Source organism: Manis pentadactyla, chromosome 4 (assembly GCF_030020395.1).
Source record: "Manis pentadactyla isolate mManPen7 chromosome 4, mManPen7.hap1, whole genome shotgun sequence".
NCBI classification, from domain to species: Eukaryota; Metazoa; Chordata; class Mammalia; order Pholidota; family Manidae; genus Manis; species Manis pentadactyla.
In genome coordinates this window covers 157,393,633-157,417,779 of record NC_080022.1, presented here as the reverse complement: position 1 = coordinate 157,417,779, position 24,147 = coordinate 157,393,633, and the positions used below count along the sequence as shown (strand labels likewise).

General features: G+C 36.3%; 1 protein-coding gene and 1 long non-coding RNA gene across 2 annotated transcripts in view; one reads left to right on the top strand and one right to left on the bottom strand.

Annotated features, from left to right (window-relative positions):
* Positions 1-15,347, top strand: part of GDPD1 (glycerophosphodiester phosphodiesterase domain containing 1) — a 57,697-nt gene extending 42,350 nt beyond the window's left edge. Inside the window, exons 7-10 of the mRNA XM_036879793.2 lie at positions 4,938-5,071; positions 8,650-8,709; positions 12,655-12,706; positions 13,106-15,347. Coding sequence (XP_036735688.1) covers positions 4,938-5,071; positions 8,650-8,709; positions 12,655-12,706; positions 13,106-13,228 — 369 coding nt within the window. The 3' untranslated portion in view covers positions 13,229-15,347. The remainder of the gene's footprint in view (positions 1-4,937; positions 5,072-8,649; positions 8,710-12,654; positions 12,707-13,105) is intronic.
* Positions 10,910-23,381, bottom strand: LOC130683550 (uncharacterized). The gene is made up of 4 exons (XR_008997317.1): positions 20,703-23,381; positions 17,218-17,285; positions 14,666-14,767; positions 10,910-12,398 (listed from the first exon to the last, which is right to left on the bottom strand). It is a non-coding gene; the product is annotated as an uncharacterized LOC130683550 (long non-coding RNA).
* Positions 23,382-24,147: the final 766 nt, after the last annotated feature.

Here is a 24,147-nt window from a genome sequence, read left to right as displayed (position 1 = left end):
AAAGGACTGCTCAGGATGGAAGCACTCCTAAGGCTAAATAGGTGTCACCAGAGAAAATAAAATCACAGCAAAGAAAGCAGACCAACCAAATACTAACTAAAGGCAAAAAATAAAATTAACTATCCACAAAAGCAGTCAAAGGAGACACAAAAGAGTACAGAATAAAACACCTAACATATAAAGAGTGGAGGAGGAAGAATAAGAAGGGAGAGAAATAAAGAATCATCAGACTGTGTTTATAATAGCTTAATAAGAGAGTTAAGTTAGATGGTTAGTTAGTAAAGAAGCTACCTTTGAACCTTTGGTAACCACAAATCCAAAGCGTGCAATGGCAATAAGTACATATCTTTCAATAATCACTCTAAATGTAAATGGACTGAATGCACCAATCAAAAGACACAGAGTAATAGGATAGATAAAAAAGCAAAACCCATCTATATGCTGTTTACAAGAGACTCACCTCAGACCCAAAGATATACATAGACTAAAAGTGAAGGGATGGAAAAAGATATTTCATGCAAACAATAGGGAGACAAAAGCAGGTGTTACAGTACTTGTATCAGACAAAATAGACTTCAAAACAAAGAAAGTAACAAGAGATAAAGAAGGACATTACATAATGATAAAGGGCTCAGTCCAACAAGAGGATATAACCATTATAAATACATATGCACCCAATACAGGAGCACTGACATATGTGAAACAAATACTAACAGAATTAAATAAGTAAATAGATTCATTTTGGGAGACTTCAGCACACCACTCACTGCCAAAGGAGAGATCAACTAGACAGAAAATAAGTAAGGACACAGAGGCACTTAACAACACACTAGAACAGGTGAACCTCACAGACATCTACAGAATGCTACACCCAAAAGCAGCAGGATACACATCCTTCTCAAGTACACATGGAACATTTTCCAGAATAGACCACATACTAGGCCACAAAAAGAGCCTCAGTAAATTGAAAAAGATTGAAATTCTACCAACCAACTTCTCAGACTACAAAGATATAAAACTAGAAATAAATTGTACAAAGAAAGCAAAAAGGCTCACAAACACATGGAGGCTTAACAACATGCTTCTAAATAATCAGTGGATCAACCACCAAATTAAAACAGAGATCAAGCAGTATATGGAGAAAAATGACAACAACAGCACAAAGCCCCAACTTCTGTGGGAAGCAGCAGAGGCAGTTCTAGAGGAAAGTATATAGCAATCCAAGCCTATTTAAAGAAGGAAGAACAATCCCAAATGAATACTCTAAAGTCACAATTATTGAAACTGGAAAAAGAAGAACAAATGAGGCCTAAAGTCAGCAGAAGGAGGGACATAATAAAGATCAGAGAAGAAATAAATAAAATTGAGAAGAATAAAATAGTAGAAAAAATCAGTGAAACCTAGAGCTGGTATTTTGAGAAAATAAACAAAATAGATAAGCCCCTAGCCAGACTTACTAAGAGAAAAAGAGAATCTACACACATAAACATCATCAGAAAGGTGAAAGGAAAAATCATGATGGACCCCACAGAAATACAAGGACTTATTAGAGGATACTATGGAAATCTATATGCCAACCAGCTGGAAAACCTAGAAGAAATGGACAACTTCCTAGAAAAATACAACCTTCCAAGACTGACCAAGGAAGAACAGAAAATCTAAACATACCAATTACCAGCAATGAAATTTAATTGGTAATCAAAAAACTACCCAAGAACATAACCCCCAGGCCAATGGATTACCACTGAATTTTATCAGACAAATAGAGAAGACATAATACTCATTCTCCTTAAGGTTTTCCAAAAAAAAAGGAGGAGGGAATACTTCCAAACTCATTCTATGAAGCCAGCATCATTCTAATACCAAAAACAGGCAAAGACCACACAAAAAAAGAAAATTACAGACAAATATCCTTGATGAACACAGATGCAAAAATACTCAACAAAATATTAGCAAACTGAATTCAAAAATACATCAAGAGGATCATACACCATGACCAAGTGGGATTCATCTCAGGGATGCAGGGATGGTACAACATTCGAAAATCTATCAACATCATCCACCACATTAACAAAAAGAAGGGCAAAAACCACATGATCATCTCCATAGATGCTGAAAAAGCATTTGACAAAATTCAACATCCATTCATGATAAAAACTCTCAACAAAATGGGTATAGAGGGCAAGCACCTCAACATAATAAAGGCCACATATGACAAACCAACAGCCCTCATTATACTTAACAGGGAGAAGCTGAAAGCTTTTCTCCTAAGATTGGAAACAAGATGGGGATGCCTACTCCCCCCACTGTTATTCAGCATAGTACTGGAGGTCCTAGCCACGGCAATCAGACAAAACAGAAATACAAGGAATCCAGATTGGTAAAGAGGAAGTCAAACTGTCACTATTTGCAGAGGACATGATATTGTACATAAAAAACCCTAAAGACTCCACTCCGAAACTACTAGAGCTAATATCGGAATTCGGCAAAGTTGCAGGATACAAAATTAATACACAGAAATCTGTTGCTTTCCTATACACTAATGATGAGCTAGCAGGAAGAGAAATCAGGAAAACAATTCCATTCGCAACTGCATCAAAAAGAATAAAATACCTAGGAATAAACCTAACCAAGGAAGTGAAGACCTATACCCTTAAAATCACAAGACACTCTTAAGAGAATTAAAGAGGACACTAACAAATGGAAACTCATTCTATTCTCTTTGCTAGGAAGAATTAATATTGTTAAAATGGCCATCCTGCCTAAAGCAATCTACAGATTCAATGCAATTCCTATCAAAATACCAAAAGCATTCTTCAACGAACTGGAACAAATAGTTCTAAAATTCACATGGAACCACAAAAGCCCCTGAATAGCCAAAGCAATCCTGAGAGGAAGAATAAAGCAGGGGGGATCTCACTTCCCAACTTCAAGCTCTACTACAAAGCCACAATAATCAAGACAATTTGGTACTGGCACAGGAAGACCCACAGACCAGTGGAACAGAATAGAGAGTCCAGATATTAACCCAAACATATATGGTCAATTAATATACGATACAGGAGCCATGGACATACAATGGGGAAATGACAGCCTCTTCAACAGCTGGTTTTGGCAAAACTGGTCAGCTACATGTAAGAGAATGAAACTGGATCACTGTCTAACCCTATAAACACAAGTAAATTTGAAATGGATCAAAGACCTGAATGTAGGTCATACATAAAACTCTTAGAAAAAAACATAGGCAAAAATCTCTTGGACATAAACAGGAGCAACTTCTTCATGAACATATCTCCCCGGGCAAGGGAAACAAAAGCAAAAATGAACAAGTGGGACTATATGAAGCTGAAAAGCTTCTGTACAGCAAAGGACACCATCAACAGAACAAAAAGGTATCCTACAGTATGGGAGAACATATTCATAAATGACAGATCCAATAAAGGGTTGACATACAAAATATATAAAGAGCTCACACATCTCAACAAACAAAAAGCACATAGTCCAATTAAAAAATGGGTGGAGGATCTGAACAGATGCTTCTCCAAAGAAGAAATTCAGATGGCCAACAGGCACATGAAAAGATGCTCCACATCACTAATCATCAAAGAAATGCAAATTAAAACCACAATGAGATATCATCTCACACCAGTAAGGATTGCCACCATCCAAAAGACAAACAACAACAAATGTTGGCAAGGTTGTGGGGAAAGGGGAACCCTCCTACACTGCTGGTGGGAATGTAAGTTAGTTCAACCATTGTGGAAAGCAGTATGGAGGTTCCTCAAAAAGCTCAAAGTAGAAATACCATTTGACCCAGGAATTTCACTCCTAGGAATTTACCCTAAGAATGCACCAGCCCAGTTTGAAAAAGGCATATGCACCCCTATGTTTATCGCAGCACTATTTACAATAGCCAAGAAATGGAAGTAACCTAAGTGTCCATCAGTAGATGAATGGATAAAGAATATGTGGTACATATACACAATGGAGTATTATTCAGCCATAAGAAGAAAACAGATCCTACCATTTGCAACAACATGGATGGAGCTAGAGGGTATTATGCTCAGTGAAATAAGCCAGGTGGAGAAAGACAAGTACCAAATGATTTCACTCATCTGTGGAGTATAAGAACAAAGAAAAAACTGAAGGAACAAAATAGCAGCAGACTCACAGAACCCAAGAATGGACTAACAGTTACCAAAGGGAAAGGGACTGGGGAGGATGGTTGGGAATGGAGGGAGAAGGGGAAAAAAGGGGAATTATTATTAGCAGACATAATGTAGTGGGGGTCACAGGGAGGGCTGTACAACACAGAGAAGACAAGTAGTGATTCTATAGCATCTTACTGCGCTGATGGACAGTGACTGTAATGGGCTATGTGGGGGAGACCTGATGATGGGAGTAACCATAATGTTGCTCATGTAATTCTAGATTAATGATACCAAAATAGAAAAATATGTATATATAAGTATATATCTATAAATATGAATACCTAAATGGCTATACCTGAATATAGATTTAAATATATATGGATATATGTATAGATGTATAGTTACCTTTTTTTAAATAGGAGTAAGGTTATTGAATATTTCATATCTTTATTTCTTTGTTTTGTTCCATTAGATTCAGTATGTTTAATCTTTAGTGATACACACTATCACCAACAGAGAGAAGTGGTGTTGCAAAAGCAGAGAGTAGGGAATAGATAAATTTTAATATCATCAATTAACTATATAGGGCTCCATGGTAGATTCCGGTCCACTGGTCAAGGACTCGCCGTTTCTAAGTGGGGTGTGTTTGGGAATGGATATTGATAATTCAGGGAGTACCTTTAACAAATGTCAAGATGCAGTCCTGGGGAATTTTGAGGGTGTGAAATAATCCTCTTTTATTCAAGCAGCTGTAAAGTAACATATAATATTGTTTGTGTCTTTTAGAACTCAGATATTCCTATACTCTTCAGTGTGCAACGTGTTTTGCTTGTTCTTGGCCTGTTCTTCACTGGTCTCTTGCCATTTGTGCCCATTCGAGAACAGTTTTTTGAAATCCCAATGCCTTCTATCATATTGAAGTAAGTGGTTCCCTGTTTTCATCAATTATCAATTACAGGAGGACTAAGATAAAGGCTCATTAATAACACTGTCAGTGATAAAGAATGGCTTGCTATAGTTATTTCTGTGTTTGATCAGCTGACCTGTATTAACAGTGCTTTTTGATATAATTATGACACCTCCTCTAAAATGAATAAGGGATTATAAGTATTTAATCTGGACCCATTTCAGGAAACAGTAACTGTGCGTGTTAAAAGAAGTACTCAGAAGTCAGGTTAAAAGAACTGGACTTAATTTTAGAAGCTAATGACTCTTTTATTCTAATACCTAATAGCAATTGCCCTCCAACTTCCTTTCTATTTCTTTGATAGCTTGCAATTGAAATTCCATTAAGCTTTAAATTCACCACTAGTATTAATACATTTAGGAAGCTAAACCACTAGACCACCACAACAACAACCAAAAAAACCTCTGGAGGTAATAGAAAGGAAAGGATAGTATTAGTTTATATAAGATACTTCTTTACTAATATAATTTCTCTACTGGGTATAAAGCCTTGCTTTTCACACACTAATTTAGTACAAGATAAAAATATATAAAACACTTACTGGATCTATGCTGTTGGAACTCAACCAAGAATTAGGAGAAGTGCAAGTTGCAGCGCTCCAAAATCTTGCGACTATAGACTATCTACTGTTAAAAGAACATACGGGATGTGAACAGTTCCCAGGAATGTGTTGTTTTAATTTGTCTAATTTTTCTCAAACTATTCAAATTCAGTTAGACAATATCCATCATATCATTGATAAGTTTTCACAAATGCCTAGGGTGCCTAACTGGTTTTTTTTGTTTCACTGGATATGGCTGGTAATTGTAGGTCTGCTTTGGTTATGTAGCTGTATTCCTATTATGTTAATGTGTGCACGCAATTTAATTAGTCGTTTAAAACCTATACATGCTTATGTTACACTATAAGAAGATATGTCAAAGAAATAATCAATCTTCCCATGTTTTCTTCCGCCTGCTACTTCTATAGCTTTTCTTCTTCCTTCCTAATTACAACCCTTAAGTAGAATTTGTGCCTCATATCAAATTTACCGAGTATCATAATTCTTCCAAGTGGTAAAGATACCTCAAGACAAATGCTGGGCATAGAAGCCACAGGGCATAAATCTGCAAAGAAGTAAAAAGCTAACCTTTTCAAAGAATATTGCTTCTCTCTCACTTACCAACTTTACATTTCCCTGTATGGCCCTGGAAGATGACTGGCTAGCCAGAGACGGGTAAGATTCCTCAAGGGAGGAACAACCTAAGACAGGCACAGTCGCAGGGGGGCCATCAGGTGAGAAATTGGGGATCAACAGAAGTGAGGCTTAGAACCTGACCCCCCCTGTTTTGAGAGAAATCTTCTGCATCCGTGGATGTTTTGTTGCCCTTGTCTAGCTTGGATTAATACTTAGTCTAGAGGCACACACCTGATCATCTACATTTCCCCTCTTACAGCACTAAATTATGTTTTCTACCTTTATCTTGCATTTACCTACCACTTCAGCATTTTATTTAAAATAATAATAATAATAATAATAAGGGAGAAATGTGGGATTCACATATAAATTAAGTTAAAAAATCAAACGAATATTCACATTTGACCTGATTGTTTATAGTTCATAATGTGTGATCAAAACCGAAAGTTTCTGTGATGACTGCCCTTGTACTGTTCACCATGTAAGAACTTATTCACTATGTAAGAATTTGTTCACCATGTAAGAACTTGTTCGTTATACTTCAGAAGATTGGAGACTGTTGAGGATTAGGCTTGGGGTTGATTAATGATTGTGCATTGAGTCCCCTATACAGAATTTTATTGTTGTTAACAACCATTTGATCAATAAATATGAGAGATGCCCTCTCAAAAAAAAAACAACACTTAGCATTTCATGGCAAATAATAGTCATGCAATAAATGATAGCTTTTATTGTTAAATTATCTTTATCATTTTCACTAAATAAAGATAGCTTCATCTCACAATCCTGCACTCTCAGAATGTGATTTCTAACTGTACATTTTTAATAATAACTGCATCATGACAAAGGAATTTGGAGCTTCTGGGGAGGTCATTTAAATGTGATTTCACCTGTATGAAAACATTTTTCATCCCCAAATAGAACTTAAGAAAAAAAATCAAGCCAAACATTAGTGCAGCAGTCATTGGAAAATATTGGCAAGATAAACAATTTAGTCAGTACTTTTGTACTCAGCTTCTATGTTCCATGCTTGTTTTCTAAGTTGGGTTTCTCAGTAATGAGTATGTTTATTTTATTTATTCCCAATTATATTTATTAGCAGTCTTTGTAGCTATTTCTCAGACAAAACAACAGAAGTCACTTCTTATCTACAAAGAAACCATTTTTTATTTGCTAGATTAAAACGATTCCTAACCATGTATTCCTAAAGCACTTAGTTTTTCCACTGGACTGGAATGGACTACTGTGCTCTCTAGATTGCATCAATGTGTTCCACTTAGAAGCAAATATTATTAAAATGCAATCTTCATACTCCTTTTTCTAAAAAGTGATCATGGATTAAGAAACAGGTAGAATATTGTTTTTGTGTGTTTTAATTTTTCTTAGGGAAGACAGTGGGCACTTCCTAAACATAATAATTTGTGTTCAACAAGGTAATTAGTATTTGAGATACTAAATCCATGAGATTCCTGAAATTGCAACCAGGACTTCCCACTTGGACTAGAGAGTTAGGGAAAAAAAGGATTTTATTTAGAAAGATTTTATTCAGAAAGAAAAAAAATGAACTTAAGTGTGGAAACTCAGAATTACCCTAAGAGTTAGAAGGGAAGCAATAAATGAGGACCTGGGAAGAATAAAAATCACAAGGTATAGTTAAACTTAGAAGCTGAGAAATCTTCCTAATAGAATCTCTAATTGGAGATTTCCTATGGGCACAACCCAAAGTTAATGACACAGGGAGTTGTATCGCTCTAGGCATCGAAGAGATTAAAGAAGGAACTCAGCATAGGTCTAAACCATATTTAATAAATTAATTTTCTTTCCCTTTTTTTTTTGGTCTAAAACATATTTAAATAGGAAAGATAATTAAAAAGTACAGGGCCTAGGACTTCAGATATTGAAAGGGAAAGAAAAAAACACAACTTTAGTTTTTTTAGTCTCCTTTTTACCCCAAATATCTTCTAATCCATAAAGTTTGGTTGTGTGTTTAAATCTACTATATACTAAATTATACCAGACAAAGGAAAAAAAAGAGGCTTCACCAAAGAAGAGAAGAGAGAAAAAGTTTTTTTTTTTTGAGAGGGCTTACAATTAAGCCTCAGGCACCCAGGGTCTCTGAAAAGATAACTTTTATTTACTTATTTTTGTCTTTGAATAGTGGTAGCAAAAAGTTGGCTTTAAATCAATGGAAATAGAGAATCCAAATGGGCTTTAATTTATTTTTGTCCTTTTACAAATATTTTTTGGGCACATAGTCAGTGCAAGGCACTGTTTTTGATGTTGAACTTGTTATGTTCTAACACTAATATATTCCTCTGTTTCTAATTTATGATTCAAATTTTATTTTGCCATAGGCTGAAAGAACCACACACCATGTCCAGAAGTCAGAAATTTCTCATCTGGCTTTCTGATACGTAAGAATTTTAGTTTCTTGATATAAAAATTATTGCTTTAGCTATTATCTGTTAAATATTATGCTTATAATTTAGAGAAAGCTTTCTACATGTAATTTGTAACAAGGATGTGTTGAGCACCTACTATGTTAAGTGGATGTGTATGAATCATTTAGAACTGGTTTAATTTCTAGTTACAAAACCTCAGGAGGAATCTTGAGGACAATCTCATCCAACTTCAGAAGAAAACTGAGCACCTGATTTACCTGGGGTTGTCTGGCTATTTAGTAGCAGAGCCGGGATATATAACCATTCCCTTCTACTTATTTGCTGTTTCCTTTAGCCTATAGTCAAAAACATGGTGAAAAGACTTGTGTACAGCAATACAGTATATATAGGACTGTGTACTGACAAATGGCACATGTCTCAGAAAATGTGTATGAAGACTTGATAGTAGAGAGGAAGCCCCACTTTTCAAGTGGGCATCTACTTGGAAGAAAATGCCTTAATTCCTAAGACATGTTAAGTTTAATTTTAGTTAAAAACCACAAAGTTAGTATGCTGTATTTTGCTTTAAAATAGTACCTTGAATGCTTAAATACCAGTCCTAAACGACAAACTTTTATTATTGAACTCCTCTTTCAAAGAGTTGAAAAACTAATTTTGCCTTTTCTTACTGCCACAGGGTTTATTCTTTTTTGCCTTATTCCTGGCTTGAATTATAGTTTTCAAGGATGCATTTTTTTATTAACGTATCATTGATAATACATTCTTGTAAAGGTTTAACATGAAAAACATGGTGGTTACAACAGTCATCCATATTATCAAGTCCCCCCCACACCCCATTGCAGTCACTGTCCATCAGCATAGTAAGATGCCACAGAGTCACTACTTGTCTTCTCTGTGCTGTACTGTCTTCCCCATGATCCCCCCACACTGTATGTGCCAGTTATAATGCCCCTCAATCCCCTTCTCCCTCCCTTCCCACCCACCCTCCCTCACCCCTCCCCTTTAGTAACTGCTAGTCCCTTCTCAGAGTCTGTGAGTCTGCTGCTGTTTTGTTCCTTCAGTTTTGCTTTGTTGTTATACTCCACAAATGAGAGAAATCATTTGGTACTTGTCTTTCTCTGCCAGGCTTATTTCACTGAGCATAATACCCTCTAGCTCCACCCATGTTGTCTTCTGAGTTTTATGGTTTCCTGCATGTTGTTGCAAATGGTAGGATTTGTTTTCTTCTTCTTTTTTTTTATTTTGGTATCATTAATCTACAGTTACATGAGCAACATTATGTTTACTAGACTCCTCCCATCACTAAGTCCCCCCCACATACCCCATTACAGTCGCTGTCCATCAGCATAGTAAGATGCTGTAGAATCACTACTTGTCTTCTCTGTGTTGTACAGCCCTCCCTGTGACCCCCACTACATTATGTCTGCTAATAATATGCCCCCCCCCTTTTTTTCCTTATCCCTCCCTTCCCACCCATCCTCCCCAGTCCCTTTCTCTTTGGTAACTGTTAGTCCATTCTTGGGTTCTGTGAGTCTGCTGCTGTTTTGTTCCTTCAGTTTTTTTCTTTGTTCTTATTCTCCACAGATGAGTGAAATCATTTGGTATTTCTCTTTCTCTGCCTGGCTTATTTCACTGAGCATAATACCCTCTAGCTCCATCCGTGTTGTTGCAAATGGTAGGATTTGTTTTCTTCTTATGGCTGAATAATATTCCATTGTGTATATGTACCACATCTTCTTTATCCATTCATCTACTGATGGACACTTAGGTTACTTCCATTTCTTGGCTATTGTAAATAGTGCTGTGATAGACACAGGGGTGCATATGTCTTTTTCAAACTGGGCTGGTGCATTCTTAGGGTAAATTCCTAGGAGTGGAATTCCTGGGTCAAATGGTATTTCTATTTTGAGCTTTTTGAGGAACCTCCATACTGCTTTCCACAATGGTTGAACTAGCTTACATTCCCACCAGCAGTGTAGGAGGGTTCTCCTTTCTCCACAACCTTGCCAACATTTGTTGTTGTTTGTCTTTTGGATGGTGGCGATCCTTACTGGTGTGAGGTGATATCTCACTGTGGTTTTAATTTGCATTTCCCTGATGATTAACAATGTGGAGCATCTTTTCATGTGTCTGTTGGCCATCTGAATTTTTCTTTGGAGAAGTGTCTTCATATCTTCTGCCCATTTCTTAATCGGGTTATTTGCTTTTTGTTTGATGAGGCGTGTGAGTTCTTTATATATTTTGGATGTTAACCCCTTGCCAGATATGTCATTTACAAAAACATTCTCCCATACTGTAGGATGCCTTTTTGTTCTGTTGATGGTGTCCTTTGCCGTACAGAAGCTTTTTGGTTTGATGTACTCCCATGTGTTCATTTTTGCTTTGGTTTCCCTTGCTCAAGGAGATGCATTCAGGAAGAAGTTGCTCATGTTTATATTCAGGAGATTTTTGCCTGTGTTGTCTTCTGACTTTTATGGTTTCCTGACTTAGATTCAGGTCTTTGATCCACTTTGTGTTTACTTTTGTGTATGGAGTTAGAGAATAATCCAGTTTTGTTCTCTTGCATGTAGGTGTCCAGTTTTGCCAACACCAGCTGTTGTAGAGGCTGTCATTTCCCCACTGTATATCCTTGGCTCCTTTATCATATATTAATTGACTATATATGCTTGGGTTTCTATCTGGGCTCTCTATTCAGTTCCATTGGTCTATGGGTCTGTTCTTGTGCCAGTACCAAATTGTCTTGATTACTGTGGCTTTGTAGTAGAGCTTGAAGTCAGGCAGCATAATCCCCCCAGCTTTATTCTTCCTTGTCAGGATTGTTTGGACTATTCAGGGGCTTTTGTGGTTCCATGTGAATTTTAGAACAATTTGTTCTAGCTTGTTGAAGAATGCTGTTGGTATTTTGATAGGGATTGATTTAGACAAGATGGCCATCTTGACAATATTAATTCTTCCTATCCATGAGCACAGGATATATTTCCATTTATTATGTCTTCTTTAATTTCTCTCATGAGTGTCTTGTAGTTTTCAGGGTATAGGTCTTTCACCTCCTTGATTAGATTTAGTCCTAGGTATTTTATTCTTTTTAATGCAATTGTGAATGGAATTATTTTCCTGATTTCTCTTTCTGCTAGTTCATTGTTAGTATATAGAAATGCAACAGATTTCTGTGTATCAATTTTGTATGCTGCCACCGCTGAATTAAATTATTAGTTGTAGTAGTTTTGGGGTGGATTCCTTAGGGTATTTTATGTTCAAGAATGCATTTTTAATGGGTGTTAAATGCATATGATTTTTAGTTTCTGTCACTTAATCATTCTAATGGACATAAACAGTATAGAAATAACTTGTATAGCTTTCCAGAACAATTAGTTCCCACCTTGCTTTAGTGATTTGTATTCTAAAAGGTCACTTTTAGGTCAGCTATTTGGAAATAAAATAAAATGTGCTTTTCCTATATATATAGGATAGTGTAACTAATGCGCATTAAGCTTCTAAGATAGTTCACAGGATACTTCACAGAAGACTAATTATGGAAATGAACTATGATGCTATAGAACTTGACCCATGTTCACTGCCTTATTTTAACTTGGAGTGTTAGGAACACAGACCTCTCAGTGCTTTTTTTCACTCTCATTGTGGTGCCAGCAGGGAAATGGAGGAATCTTTTTCTCCATTGAGAATGGTCTCCTGAGGACCTACTGGGAGAAGGAATAGAAAGGAGGTTCTGGGTGTCTACCAACGAGTAGCATCAGTGGAAGCAGGTGCAACAGTGAAGACATAAGTGCATCCACAACAGCTATTATTACTTGAGGCCATTGCTTCTAGTCTAAAGCAGTGGGATTAGATTCAACAAGGAAATATAAACTCTGAATTGACCAAATTAGGACTAAAATCTAATCCTAGTCTTTGTTTGGACTAAGAAGTACCTAAATCTGTTCTACTCTCCTCTTCTAGTTTACTAATGAGAAAAGCTTTGTTTGACCACCTGACTGCCCGAGGCATTCAGGTAAGTTTCTGGGATGTGCATTTTGTAAACTGCTGTAGGCCACCAGTTTAAAGTAAGTGTAAGGGGCAGGAATTGTTAACTGACCTAATTTGGCCCTGACTCTGATGCTGCTGTTTTTACTGGTTCACATATGAAGACCTTAATGTGTGCCTTACAGTTAACAAGAAAGCATTGGCATTTCAGTGACTAAAGTCCACTCACGTATAGGCAAGAATACCTGAAGCTAGAGGGGTGGGATAGTGCATATGTAATGAGTAAGGGAGAATTTTTTTTAAAAGGATTTGGTGATTTCTTAAAAATTACAGGTTTAGAAGGTTATTTCTAAATGTGCTTAGATGGTAATTGATCAATGCTATTATAAGAGTAACTTCTTATACTTCTCATGCTTCTAACTTTCAGGTGTATATTTGGGTGTTAAATGAAGAACAAGAATATCAAAGAGCTTTTGATTTGGGAGCAACTGGGGTGATGACAGACTATCCAACAAAGCTTAAGGATTTTTTACATAATTTGTCGACATAAAAAAGGAGATACTCAAAAACAGTCAAAGAAAACATGAAAAGACCTAAGGAAAAAAATTTGCCATCATTCCCCTAAGCCATTTCCAGAATGGTAAAGGTTTAATCAGTTAAGTTTTTATTACCTCATTTTTAAGCCTGTCTGAGAATGTAGAAAATATATATTGTATATTTATTTTAAACAATATTGCATATTTTACATTTGTATATTGGTTAGAAAGATAACTGGTTATGAGATGTAAGTGGACTATTGATCAAGATGTCTGTATATGATGCAGTATTCTGTTATGAGTAATTCTAAAATCAAAGACTACTGGATAGATTTGACATTAGCCTTCACTGGAATAAGATAACTAATTAGTAAAAGAAAATTATTGAAGTCCATTACAGCTATTCTGAGTTGTCTTGTTGTTTCTGGGCACATCTTAGTTAAAGGGAAAAAGTACAGTGGAAGGAGAGCTTGGAAATCAGGGCTGTAGTTATCTGACAAGTTGTGCATTATTAACAGAAGGCAGACTCAAAGATTTAACTGAAGATTTCTTGATCAGAAATAAAATCTGTACCCTGAAATAGATTACTTGGTTGCTTGTTAATGGGGACATTTTATTTGGAATCTTTTTCAGGTGTGTAACTATGCTACCATGTATTTTTGTTTTTTGTAAACATTAAAATTGGATTTATTAATTATAAATTAAGACAAGAGCCAAACAGTCATATTTTTATGTTTCCTCTAAAGAAATGTAAATTTTCCATTTTTGGCAATGACTAACAGTTTGGGCATACATCTAGATTTTAAATAAGATCCTGAATACTCCTGATCACATGAAACTGATGAAAATGCATATCATTGTTTCTAATACTTAGAGTATGAACCATCTGTTCCTGATCTTCAAGAATTTATTCTTTGAGTATTAAGTGGAAACAGAATTTCCTAAAGCTTTAGACATCACTTTCTCAGCTTTCCTGGTGATTTCATGCAAATCTGTTTTTAATCATTTTGACTAATTTTCATTATCTCTTTGGGAGGTAAATAAAATCTGGAATAATAAGTGTCTTTTACCTAGAAGACATCTGTCATTTGGAGTTTGCTAGCTAACAGCGATGAAGGGTGATCATACTCTCCCACCTGTCCCTGAATGACATAAATAACATTTGGTTTTTTTGTTCTTTAAATGGAAATAAAGTTTTACAAGAATGAAATAAAGGTTACTCATTGTTCTTTTGCAGCTCTAATCCAAATATGCTTTATAGATTTTTTTTTTTGCAGAAGTTAATGAGGTGATGAATTAATAATATGAGTTAACTGCACCTGAGATTTCTCTCCAGCATAAGGAAAATAAAATATAGAAACACTTTTATGGTAAAGAAGTTGCCTCTTGGCATTTGAACAAATAACTCAGGCAGGTAATCCATTACGTCAGTCATTTTCACTTTCACTTACTATAATTTTGTGTTATAGTTGCTCGGGATCATTTTGATCATCATTGATATAATTATTTTTGTTACTTCTTCTTTCCAAATTTTACATTGTTATGAGCAGAATCTGTTCAGAGCAGTTCGTATTATTGAGCCAGCATATATTTTGCATCAACCAGTAGAACATAAAGTACCCAGTATGGTAACAATGTATAGAAAGTCATGTTTTAAAAGTTTGATGACTTCATAGTCAAGGTGATTTTAATTCACTTAATAAAAGCATAGTAACTATAACAAGAGTTGATATTCATTGTCAGATAACATCTTAATACTGCTTTTCTGATTTAGGGCATCACATTTTAAAAGAGGTTGAATAGTTATACTCCTGAGTGTACGTCAATTATGCTTCAATAAAAATTTTAAAATAAATAAAAGAGGTTAAATCCCCTTTCATTTAGAGCTACTGCTAGGCACAGTGATCGCCGTGGTGGGGAAGGCTGGAGAAATGGTCAAAAGATGGACTCAGATGCTTCTACTGGGATGAGGCTGCACTAGGTTTGACAGATCTAGCCAAGGCCTAGTCAGCATGCCAAAGCAAGGCAAGGACATGGCAGTGGAGAGCAGTTGGCAGGCATTTCAGCAACCAGTTGGCATGAGGGAGTTTCAGCATGAAGTAGTTAAGAGTTTCTCTACCAGAAGAAGGACCCAGGTCTTGGGAAGAAACTTATTTATAGAACTGAAGAACAGAGTGATAACACTGGACTAATTTTAGGGGTAAAGTGGTACTGAGTCCCAGAACTATTAAGCCTCTCGTTTCTGGCCAGGACTGCTTCTAGAAATTGGGGTGGGACTCTGACATAGGTGGGCATCTAGTAGCCATCAAATGTGGAGAAAGAATGCTGCAGTAGTTTGGGAAAAAAGAACATAAAACATAAATCATGGTATGTTCAAATATGGGAAACCATTAACATAGACTACAATGTGAATGAGTCTTAGAGCTGTGCAACATGGTGGCCCTGGAAAGGTGCATTAAAAAAAAATCGAGAGAAAATCTGCTGTAGATAAGAGTGCCATTTGAAGGAAAGCCAGGAATACGTGGTTGAAGAGTTTATTCCAAATTGAAAGGCATAGGTCATAAGTAGATGGTTAAACTCAGGACCTTAAAACAAGAACCAAAACTGCTAGGCTTAGTTGTGACAATAATATGATGTAATCATTTCAGGACCAAAAGGCAAATGTAAATAGCAGTCTGAGACCAGGGACCAAAACATCATCAGAAGATATAATACACTTAGGTTTGGAAAGTTGGATCGTTCTATAATCTGAAATAAATATACAAGCCTAGACTAGAGAACAGTCTAGAAACTAGGTCAAAAGGCTAAGCAGATTTAATTGACATTAGATTACATAAAAATTAATTTGGCAATAGTCTGTAGGATGGGAGACTCCTGTAGCAACCCAGGCATGAAGTAATAAGGGTCCAGATGAAATTATGCTTCATTAAAAGTTTTAAAATAAATAAAGAGGTTGAAAGTAGTGGCAATGTAAGTAGGGAAACAATGAATATATGTGTCTCTGTAAGGGAAGAATTAGTAAGTGTTGGTGACTAGATGAGCTTAAAAGAAGAAGGGAAAGTCATTACTAACTCCAAAGCTGCAAGAAAATGGGGAACTTAAAGAGGGGAACAGATGACTGTGGGTGTTCTTTGAAAGGACAAAAAGTTTGAAACGACGGACATTTGAGTTGCTATGCATTGGATATATTAGCCCTTGGATGAAAAAGGGTAGGTCTGGAGGGATAGATTTAGGAGTTTTGTGTACTTTATAGGCATGAGTTTGCAAACCTAGCACCTTAGAGGTGACCTTGTTTCCTACTCAGTATTCTACTTGCAGTTTGAATAGGTTGCTATGCCGCCAGAAGCCTATGTTGTGAATAGCATGGTTCATACCACAGTGAGACTGACAACATCCTTTCCCACTTATATGTGCCTTTTTCCTTAAAAAGTAGAGACCTCTATCGAAAAAGGCTTAACTTACTATATTGTTTATAAAGAATACAAATGCATTGCTCTTGTTTGTCCAGAAGTTTTAAAATTAAGTTTTTTGAAGCCCTAAAGTAAGATGGGGCCTAGAAAGCTTTGGCTGGGTGAGTGGGGATGGTTAACATTAAGAGGAGGCTGAGCAGGTACAGCTGTGTGTTATCCATTCCTAATTTGACCAGAGCTGCTCTACTTTCTTCTGTTTCATATGTGAGTTCCACATAAAGTTTGATTTAAAATAGGAGTTCTCCGCAAAAAAAAATTTTTTTTGCTTGTATAATCTTTGATCTAAGATCTTTTTCCCCCTTCAGGCTTTAGCAGAACCTCTCTTCTTCCTTTTTTCCTCCTAATTCACTCTACGCCCTTTTCACTTCAAACAGTTCTTCAAGGGTTCATGGCCCTTTCTTGTCAAAAACTTTTCAAGAATTGGCTGGGTGGGGAGGAGCATAGAATACAAACAAGCAATCCGCAAGTGTAAACAGTCCACAAACAATGTTTAATCAAAGACCTAGAAATTAAAACAATATTGGGTGACATACCAGTTTCCAACTCTTAGGTGGCGAGAGTGGAAGTGTTGGTGAGGGGCCTGGGGAGATGCACGCAGGACCTGCCGGTGAGAATATGAATCAGCTGCACACTTTGAGGGTCAATTTGACAGTATCTTTTCATTCAGAAATTCCAGTGTGAGGAATAATAGCCTAAGAAAATAGCAGGACAAGTGCCCAAAGGTACATATGCAGAGTGAAAAACTGGAAGCAACCTAAATATGCAACATTAAGGGACTGGCTAAATAAATTATGGTAGGCCCATGTAATGACATCATTACAAAAATATTACTGTTCTGTATCTACTGATATGAGATTAAGTGAAAACAATAAGCCATAAAGCTGCATACTGCGTAAACAAAAATATTTATACATATTCATTTTAAAGGTGAAATGGTACCTACTGAAGTGTTAATTGTGGTTTTTAATGATGATAGAATTATTATGAGTGACTTTCATTTGTCTAGGTTTTCTAACTTCCCTTCAATTAAAAGATAAATTTTAATTAATCAAAGTTAATAAAAATTAATTAAAAAATAAAAACCTTTTTAGCTACTGCAGAACTGTTTGATGTCCAGGGTTTGCAGGTGACTCTTCTCCAAATTTTGGTTTCTTTCTTGAAGAGAGAAACCTTTAACTTCCAACTTGGGGTTGACAAAAGAACCCAGACTTCCTGCTAAGCCACTCCCTCTTCCCAAACAAATCAGGAAAGAGGGATTATGATTTTGGTTTAGATGTGATCCAGAGATTGACCTGTACCTTTTTAGAAAATTCATAAATCTACAGCTCAAAGACATTTACTTATTAATAATTTTTGCTCGATTTTCTTCTATTGTTTTTTACAGTACATAGTTGTTGGGGTTTTTATATAGTCATGATCATACCATATATATACTTTCACATTTTCTTTTTTTTTCCATTTAATATTACATGAACACTTTCTCATGTTACAAATAATTTTTAAAAGATAGATGTTATTTAATCAAGTCGATGTGCCATAATTTAACTATTTCCCTGACATTAGAAATTTGTTTCTAATTTTTATTATAAATAATGTTGTGAAGAACATTCTTATATATATCTCAGGCCCTCACACACAAATAATCATGAAATCCTACATAGTGAATCTATTTTTCCAACCCCACTGCCACCATCCTAGTACAAGCCACTGTCATCTCTAGACTGAAACCATAGAACTGCCTCCTTTTTTCTAATTTTAATGTAATTTATCTTTTAATAAGTAATATATTCACTGGCTCATAGAGTATAAAAAGAGTATACAGTGAAATTTCTCTTTGTTCTCTTATCCTCTTATCACTGAATTTCCTCTCTGGAGGAAAAAAGAAACTAATATTATTATTGACATAGCAGTAAATATTTACTGAGCACCTCCTGTAGCTTTGTAGCTGTTAAATCTGGAAATATGATGGTAGGTAAGATAGACATAGTATAGACTCATGGATCTTACATTCAATTTGAGAATGCAAACAAGAGGAATAAACATGCTAACTTCAAGTTGAAGAAAATATTATGAAGGACATAAACGAAGGACTGAGATAAATAATAAAATCAAGCTTATTTTAGGTGAAATGGTCAAGGTGGGCCTGTTTGAGGAGGTGGCATTTATCCTGAGATCTAAAGCAACAGGAATGAACCATGCAAAGGAGGAAGAAGAGTGCTCTAAGCATATGGAAGAGTTTATGCTAAGGCCCTGAGGCAGGAAGAGCTTGGTGGGTACTAAGAATAAAAAGGAGAGGGTTAGAAATATGGAGAGATTGGCTTTTGATGGGAAGGACTCTCCCTTCATTGTAAATGAAAATAATTAAGGTGCAATAAAAGCAGGGCCATGTAGCTCTGGTGGTGGGAAGATTAGAGAGTTTTCATCCAATAGTTTCTACTTTTTTACATAACAGGTGAGCCCAGGTCTTTGCTAAAACAGAGAATGGAGAAAGGGATGCAAAAGGTCCGAGGAGAGTCATAGTCTGTCATGGCCATTTTAGGCAGTGGGAATGTGTTCTTATTAGAGAAACATAGTGGGGCACTCCTGAGCTGTTCTGACTGCTCATGTGAGGCTTCAGGTTCTACAGTTGAAATGAAATCAGTCGAGTCAGCTGTGATTTCTCAAGAATCAAGAACAGAAGAGTTGATCATTTAAATTAAGAAAATAAAAAAACTCTTGAAGAAAGTGAGTGGGGAAAAAGAGTGAGCAGAGAATTAAGCCTTAGTATCAATATGCCCCAAGGAGGCAGAGAAGGTGTGGTCGGGAAACAGAAGTAGGAACTTTAGTGTCCTCAAGCTCATGAAAGTAGACAGTTTAAGAAAAAGGTGGTTATTAGCAGTGTCCAAAACAGAGCACTGAGATCCAGGAAGGCAAGGGGTGGGAAAGGATGGCTGCATTTGGTTAAAAGGAGGCCTCCTTAACTATAGTTTATTTATCTCCATAGTTGATGGAATTGATAACAGATTCCAAAGGGATGAAGAAAACTTAATGGTACTAAATGAGGCTCATAAAAATCAGCCACTTAATCAAAGGAATTAGAGAATCAGGACATTTGAAGAGGCACCAGTTATCAAGTGAGTTGTGTTCTGAATGGGGAGGTTTGTAAATGTGTGAAAACAAGATGGTAGAGAGAGACCAGAGATTGGAGAAAGAGGACATGTGAGCAAAGATCTCTTGCAAGACTGAATGTGTTGTAATTTATTCAACAAATATTTATGAATGCCTGTCAGGCCAGACACCTGGTTTATAGCTAGGTGTCTGGTGGCATATAAACTGCCCTCTTTGGTGTCTGTGGTCTAGTTAGTAGGTAACTGAGAGAAGAGAAGGAAGAGCTATCTTTTTTCGTTATTCTCTAGGGTAGATGGGAATATAAAAACTGGAATGTTTTGTACTTCCAAGAGAATAGAAGAGCTAAAAGTGGTATATTAGTCTACTTGGGCTGCTATAGCAAAATACCATACACTAGGTGGCTTAAACACATTTATTTTCTCAGTTCTGGAAGCTTTAAGTCCAATATCATGATGCCAGTAAGGCTGGTGTCTGGTGAGACCTCTCTTACTGGCTTGCAGAAGGCACCTTCTTACTTTATCTTCACATGGCCTTGCTTCTACATGCATATACACAGAGAGGTTTCTGGTGTCTGTTCTTCTTAAAAGGACATCAGTCTTATCAGTTTAAGGCCCTACCTTATGACCTCATTTAACTTTAATTACTTCCTTAAAGGCTCTACCTTCAAATACAGTCACATTGAGAGTTACAGCTTCAACATATTAATTTTGAAAGGGAACAAAATTCAGTCCCCCCAAAATTCAAGGAGTCCACAACAAGTGGGAATGAGGGTCAAAGAGGGAGAGCTGGAGAACTGGTTATGTGTGGCAGGGAATGGAGATGGGAAGGGTAAGTTGAGGAAACATGAGAGAGTTTGGAGGAGGAAGTGCTTGTGGACCATGGAGGCACTAGGATAGAGAGGAAATCTAACCTGACCTGGAATCCTCAGAAGGAAGCTGATGTTTATTTTTTAGACTCCTAGGATACCTACTTGGAGATTTACAGATGGCTGATACCAAACAAGCCATAGATTGCTGGAGAAGAAAAAAACAAGAAACCTTCTTAAATGTTTAAATTCAAATTAAGCTTCAAGTAACAATGAGTTTGAAAGTTTGGTATTGCTGAATAATGGTAATACGTGACATTTATATAAGTATTTAGATTTTATTCACTTTTACATACATTCTCAAGTGTTTCTTTCAACAACCTGGTAGAGTACTTGATGTTCTCAGATTCCCATTTTTTAGACACAACTGAAATTGAGGGAGTTTACAAGGTCATCTGGCTAGAACTGGTATGGTCTTCTTAACCTTAACCTCAACCTTGCCACCAATTTTTCTAATTTATCTCCAGTTCACCATTCAACGCTGAGAGAAACATCAAAAACTAGGTAGGAGGGGAGGTTGTAATATGATCCTACCTATGAAAATTGAACTTCCCAAAGAAAAGCTAGCAAAGAGAAAATTCCCACATGTCAAATGTATTCACTGTTCTCTGACATTGCTTAAACAATACTGATAGCACTAGAGATGGGCTCAGTGGTCAGTATTCAGTAACTGAAACCATTGTCCACGGGAGTAGATGGAAAACTGTACCACCACCTTTTTGAGAAATTTAAAAATCTTAGATAAAAACAAAAAATAATATTAACCATTTGTGAATCTAATACCCAGAACTTACAGCTTAATATTATATATGCCTTAGTGTTTCCTAAAAGGAGAAATAAAACCTTGGAGATAAAATGTTATCGGAGCCCTACCCCCAGTCCCATTCTCCTTCCAATTTGCCCAGTGCAGAGCCCTAGTATAAGATCAGAGAGGTAAGAGAGAGAAAGGTTGGTATGGATTTTCTCAGGTGCTTCTCTATAAAAGTCACTTTGGGCTCCCTGAGTTCCTTGACTGAAGGACAAGCTTATTTCAAGGTGGCTTTGTTTCAAGGACTCTCTCCTTCTAGGTTCCAGTAACAGCTCCCCACTGAGTTCTCCATTTTATAGGTGCTAAGAACTCTGTTACTACATAAGTCCTTGGGCATTTTACTATGCTTGAGGCTTCATAACTTTAGAAAATGATTTCTTATTAAACAATACTCAAATTTTTCTAATTTGAGTGTGCATAGTCTCCTGCTTGTTCCTTGACCAATTTACCCGAGAAGCTAGCCAGAATGCAAATTTTCAAGCCTCTTCTCTTCTTTCAAGACTTTTTCTTTTCATTATTTCACTTGGTTATTCATTCAACAGATATTTGAGTGCCCTGTGTGCCAGTCACTGGGCAAGGTGCTATGGGGATAGTGGTGACAAGACACAGTTTCTGCCTTTGGGAGAAGACAGACAGCAAACAAGGAAGCAATTTAATTATGGCTAATTATGATATGAGAGACGGTTAGAGGGCAGGGACCAGGGAAGTTCTCTCTTAGGAGGTGACATTTCAGCCTTATGAGAGAAAACCTGAGGGCAGAGTGTCTGAGGCAGAGGAAATTGCTAGTGCAAAAAGGTGGGAAAACACCTGGTGTTTTCATGGAACAGAAAAGAAAGCAGTGTGCTTGGAGCAAAGTAAACTGGAGATGCAAAGTCAGGCTAGAGAGCGAGGCAGGAATCAGATCATTCAGGGTCTTTTCAGCAGGCCAAGGTAAAGCATTTGCATTTTATTCTGATGAGGACACATTAAAGGGTTTTAAGCAGAGGAGTGATGTGCAGTATATTTTTTAAAGCTTATTCTTGATGCTGAGTAGAAATAGATTGGCAAGGGACAGACAGAAGTAGAGATATGGCAGTGGGAGTGCAGATGGAAGAAAGTGTCTAGATTTGAGATATATTTTGGAGGTAGAAGCAATTGACTTGGTGGATGAAGAAAGGGGGAAAATTTTAGGTTGACTGGTAGGTTTGGCTTATACAACTGAATAGTTGGGCAGTAGAGCCACTTACTGGAATGGGAAAGAAACATATTTCTGGAGAAAATATTTAAAAATTCTGACTTAAGTAACTTTGAGAAATGCTATCCCAGTGTTCAACTGTGCATTCTATAATCTCAACAAAATAACTAGACAACTCTGACCCTACTCTGGAAAAAGGAATGAAGTTAACATTTATCCAGTATCTTCTGTAGGCCAGGTGCTATTATCATATATAATCTTCACCACAGCCCTGTGAAATAGGTGCTATTACCTCTGATTTATAAATGAGGAAACTGCAGCTTGGATGGGTTGAGTGACTTTATACAAGATTGTACAGCTAGTAAGGTGACAAACCTGATTGACAAACCTAGTTCTTCAGAGACTAAATTCAAAGCTGTTATTACAACACACAACTGCTAGTCACAGGCTGGTTCTTTCTCCGTAACCTTCGTCACCAGACCTCTTAAATGCGACCATATTGAAGATAACCTATCAAAAACTTAGGTAAATGATATCTTAGAAGAAAAATACCTCTTGGCTCAGGTGGGAAATGCTGAGAGGAACTATGATAACATTTTTCTTGGGAAAAAAGTCTTTTTTTAATTCATCAGTTTTTAGAATAACTTCTCCCTGATAACTTGTTTTAAAAAGTTATTAGAACCAGCTCACAATCATTAGAATGACTACTATAAAAAAACAAAAAATAATAAATGTTGGCAAGTTTAGGGAGAAGAGTGTGATTAAAGGAATCAAATTAGCTCACACATAATTGTTTTCTCTTCCAAACAAGATTTATGATTAAACAAATTAATATTTAATATACATCAGTGGTAGGCCTCTCCCAACGTTGTATGTGTTACACAGAGGATTTTTTCACTTTCTTTTACTAACTGCTTTCACCATATTATGAAATAAAGAAATTTTAGTTTTTAAAAATCCAGGAATTTCACCTTTTATGTCTTCTGTGATCTTTGAGGTCAAATATTAAAGCTTACCAATGACAACGCTATAATTCTGTAAACTTAGGTAAAAGTTCAGAATGAGTTATATAACTCTTTACTGGTTCTTTCCCTTCCCTTCTTTTCTGTACATGATTCATTTCCCTTTTACTTCGGTATATTCCTGCAGTCATCATTTTTAGGCATGAATTCTGAAATAAAGTTTTAGGTGGTTTTGCAAAATGAAATAGGATACTCCTGGTCCTATTAATCACCAACAGCAATTTGAAACTAACCTATCAAAAACTTAGATAAATGATATCATGTTAAAAGAAAAATACCTCTTGGCTCAGGTGGAAAATGCTGAGAGGAACTATGATAACATTTTACTCAGGAAAAAAAGGTGTCTTCTTCTAAATTCATCAGTTTTTAGAGTAACTTCTCCTAAAAAACTTGTTTTAAATAGTTATTAGAATCAGTTCACAATCATTGGAATGGCTACTATAAAAAGCAAAAAATAAAATAACAAGTATTGTCAAGGTTGTGGAG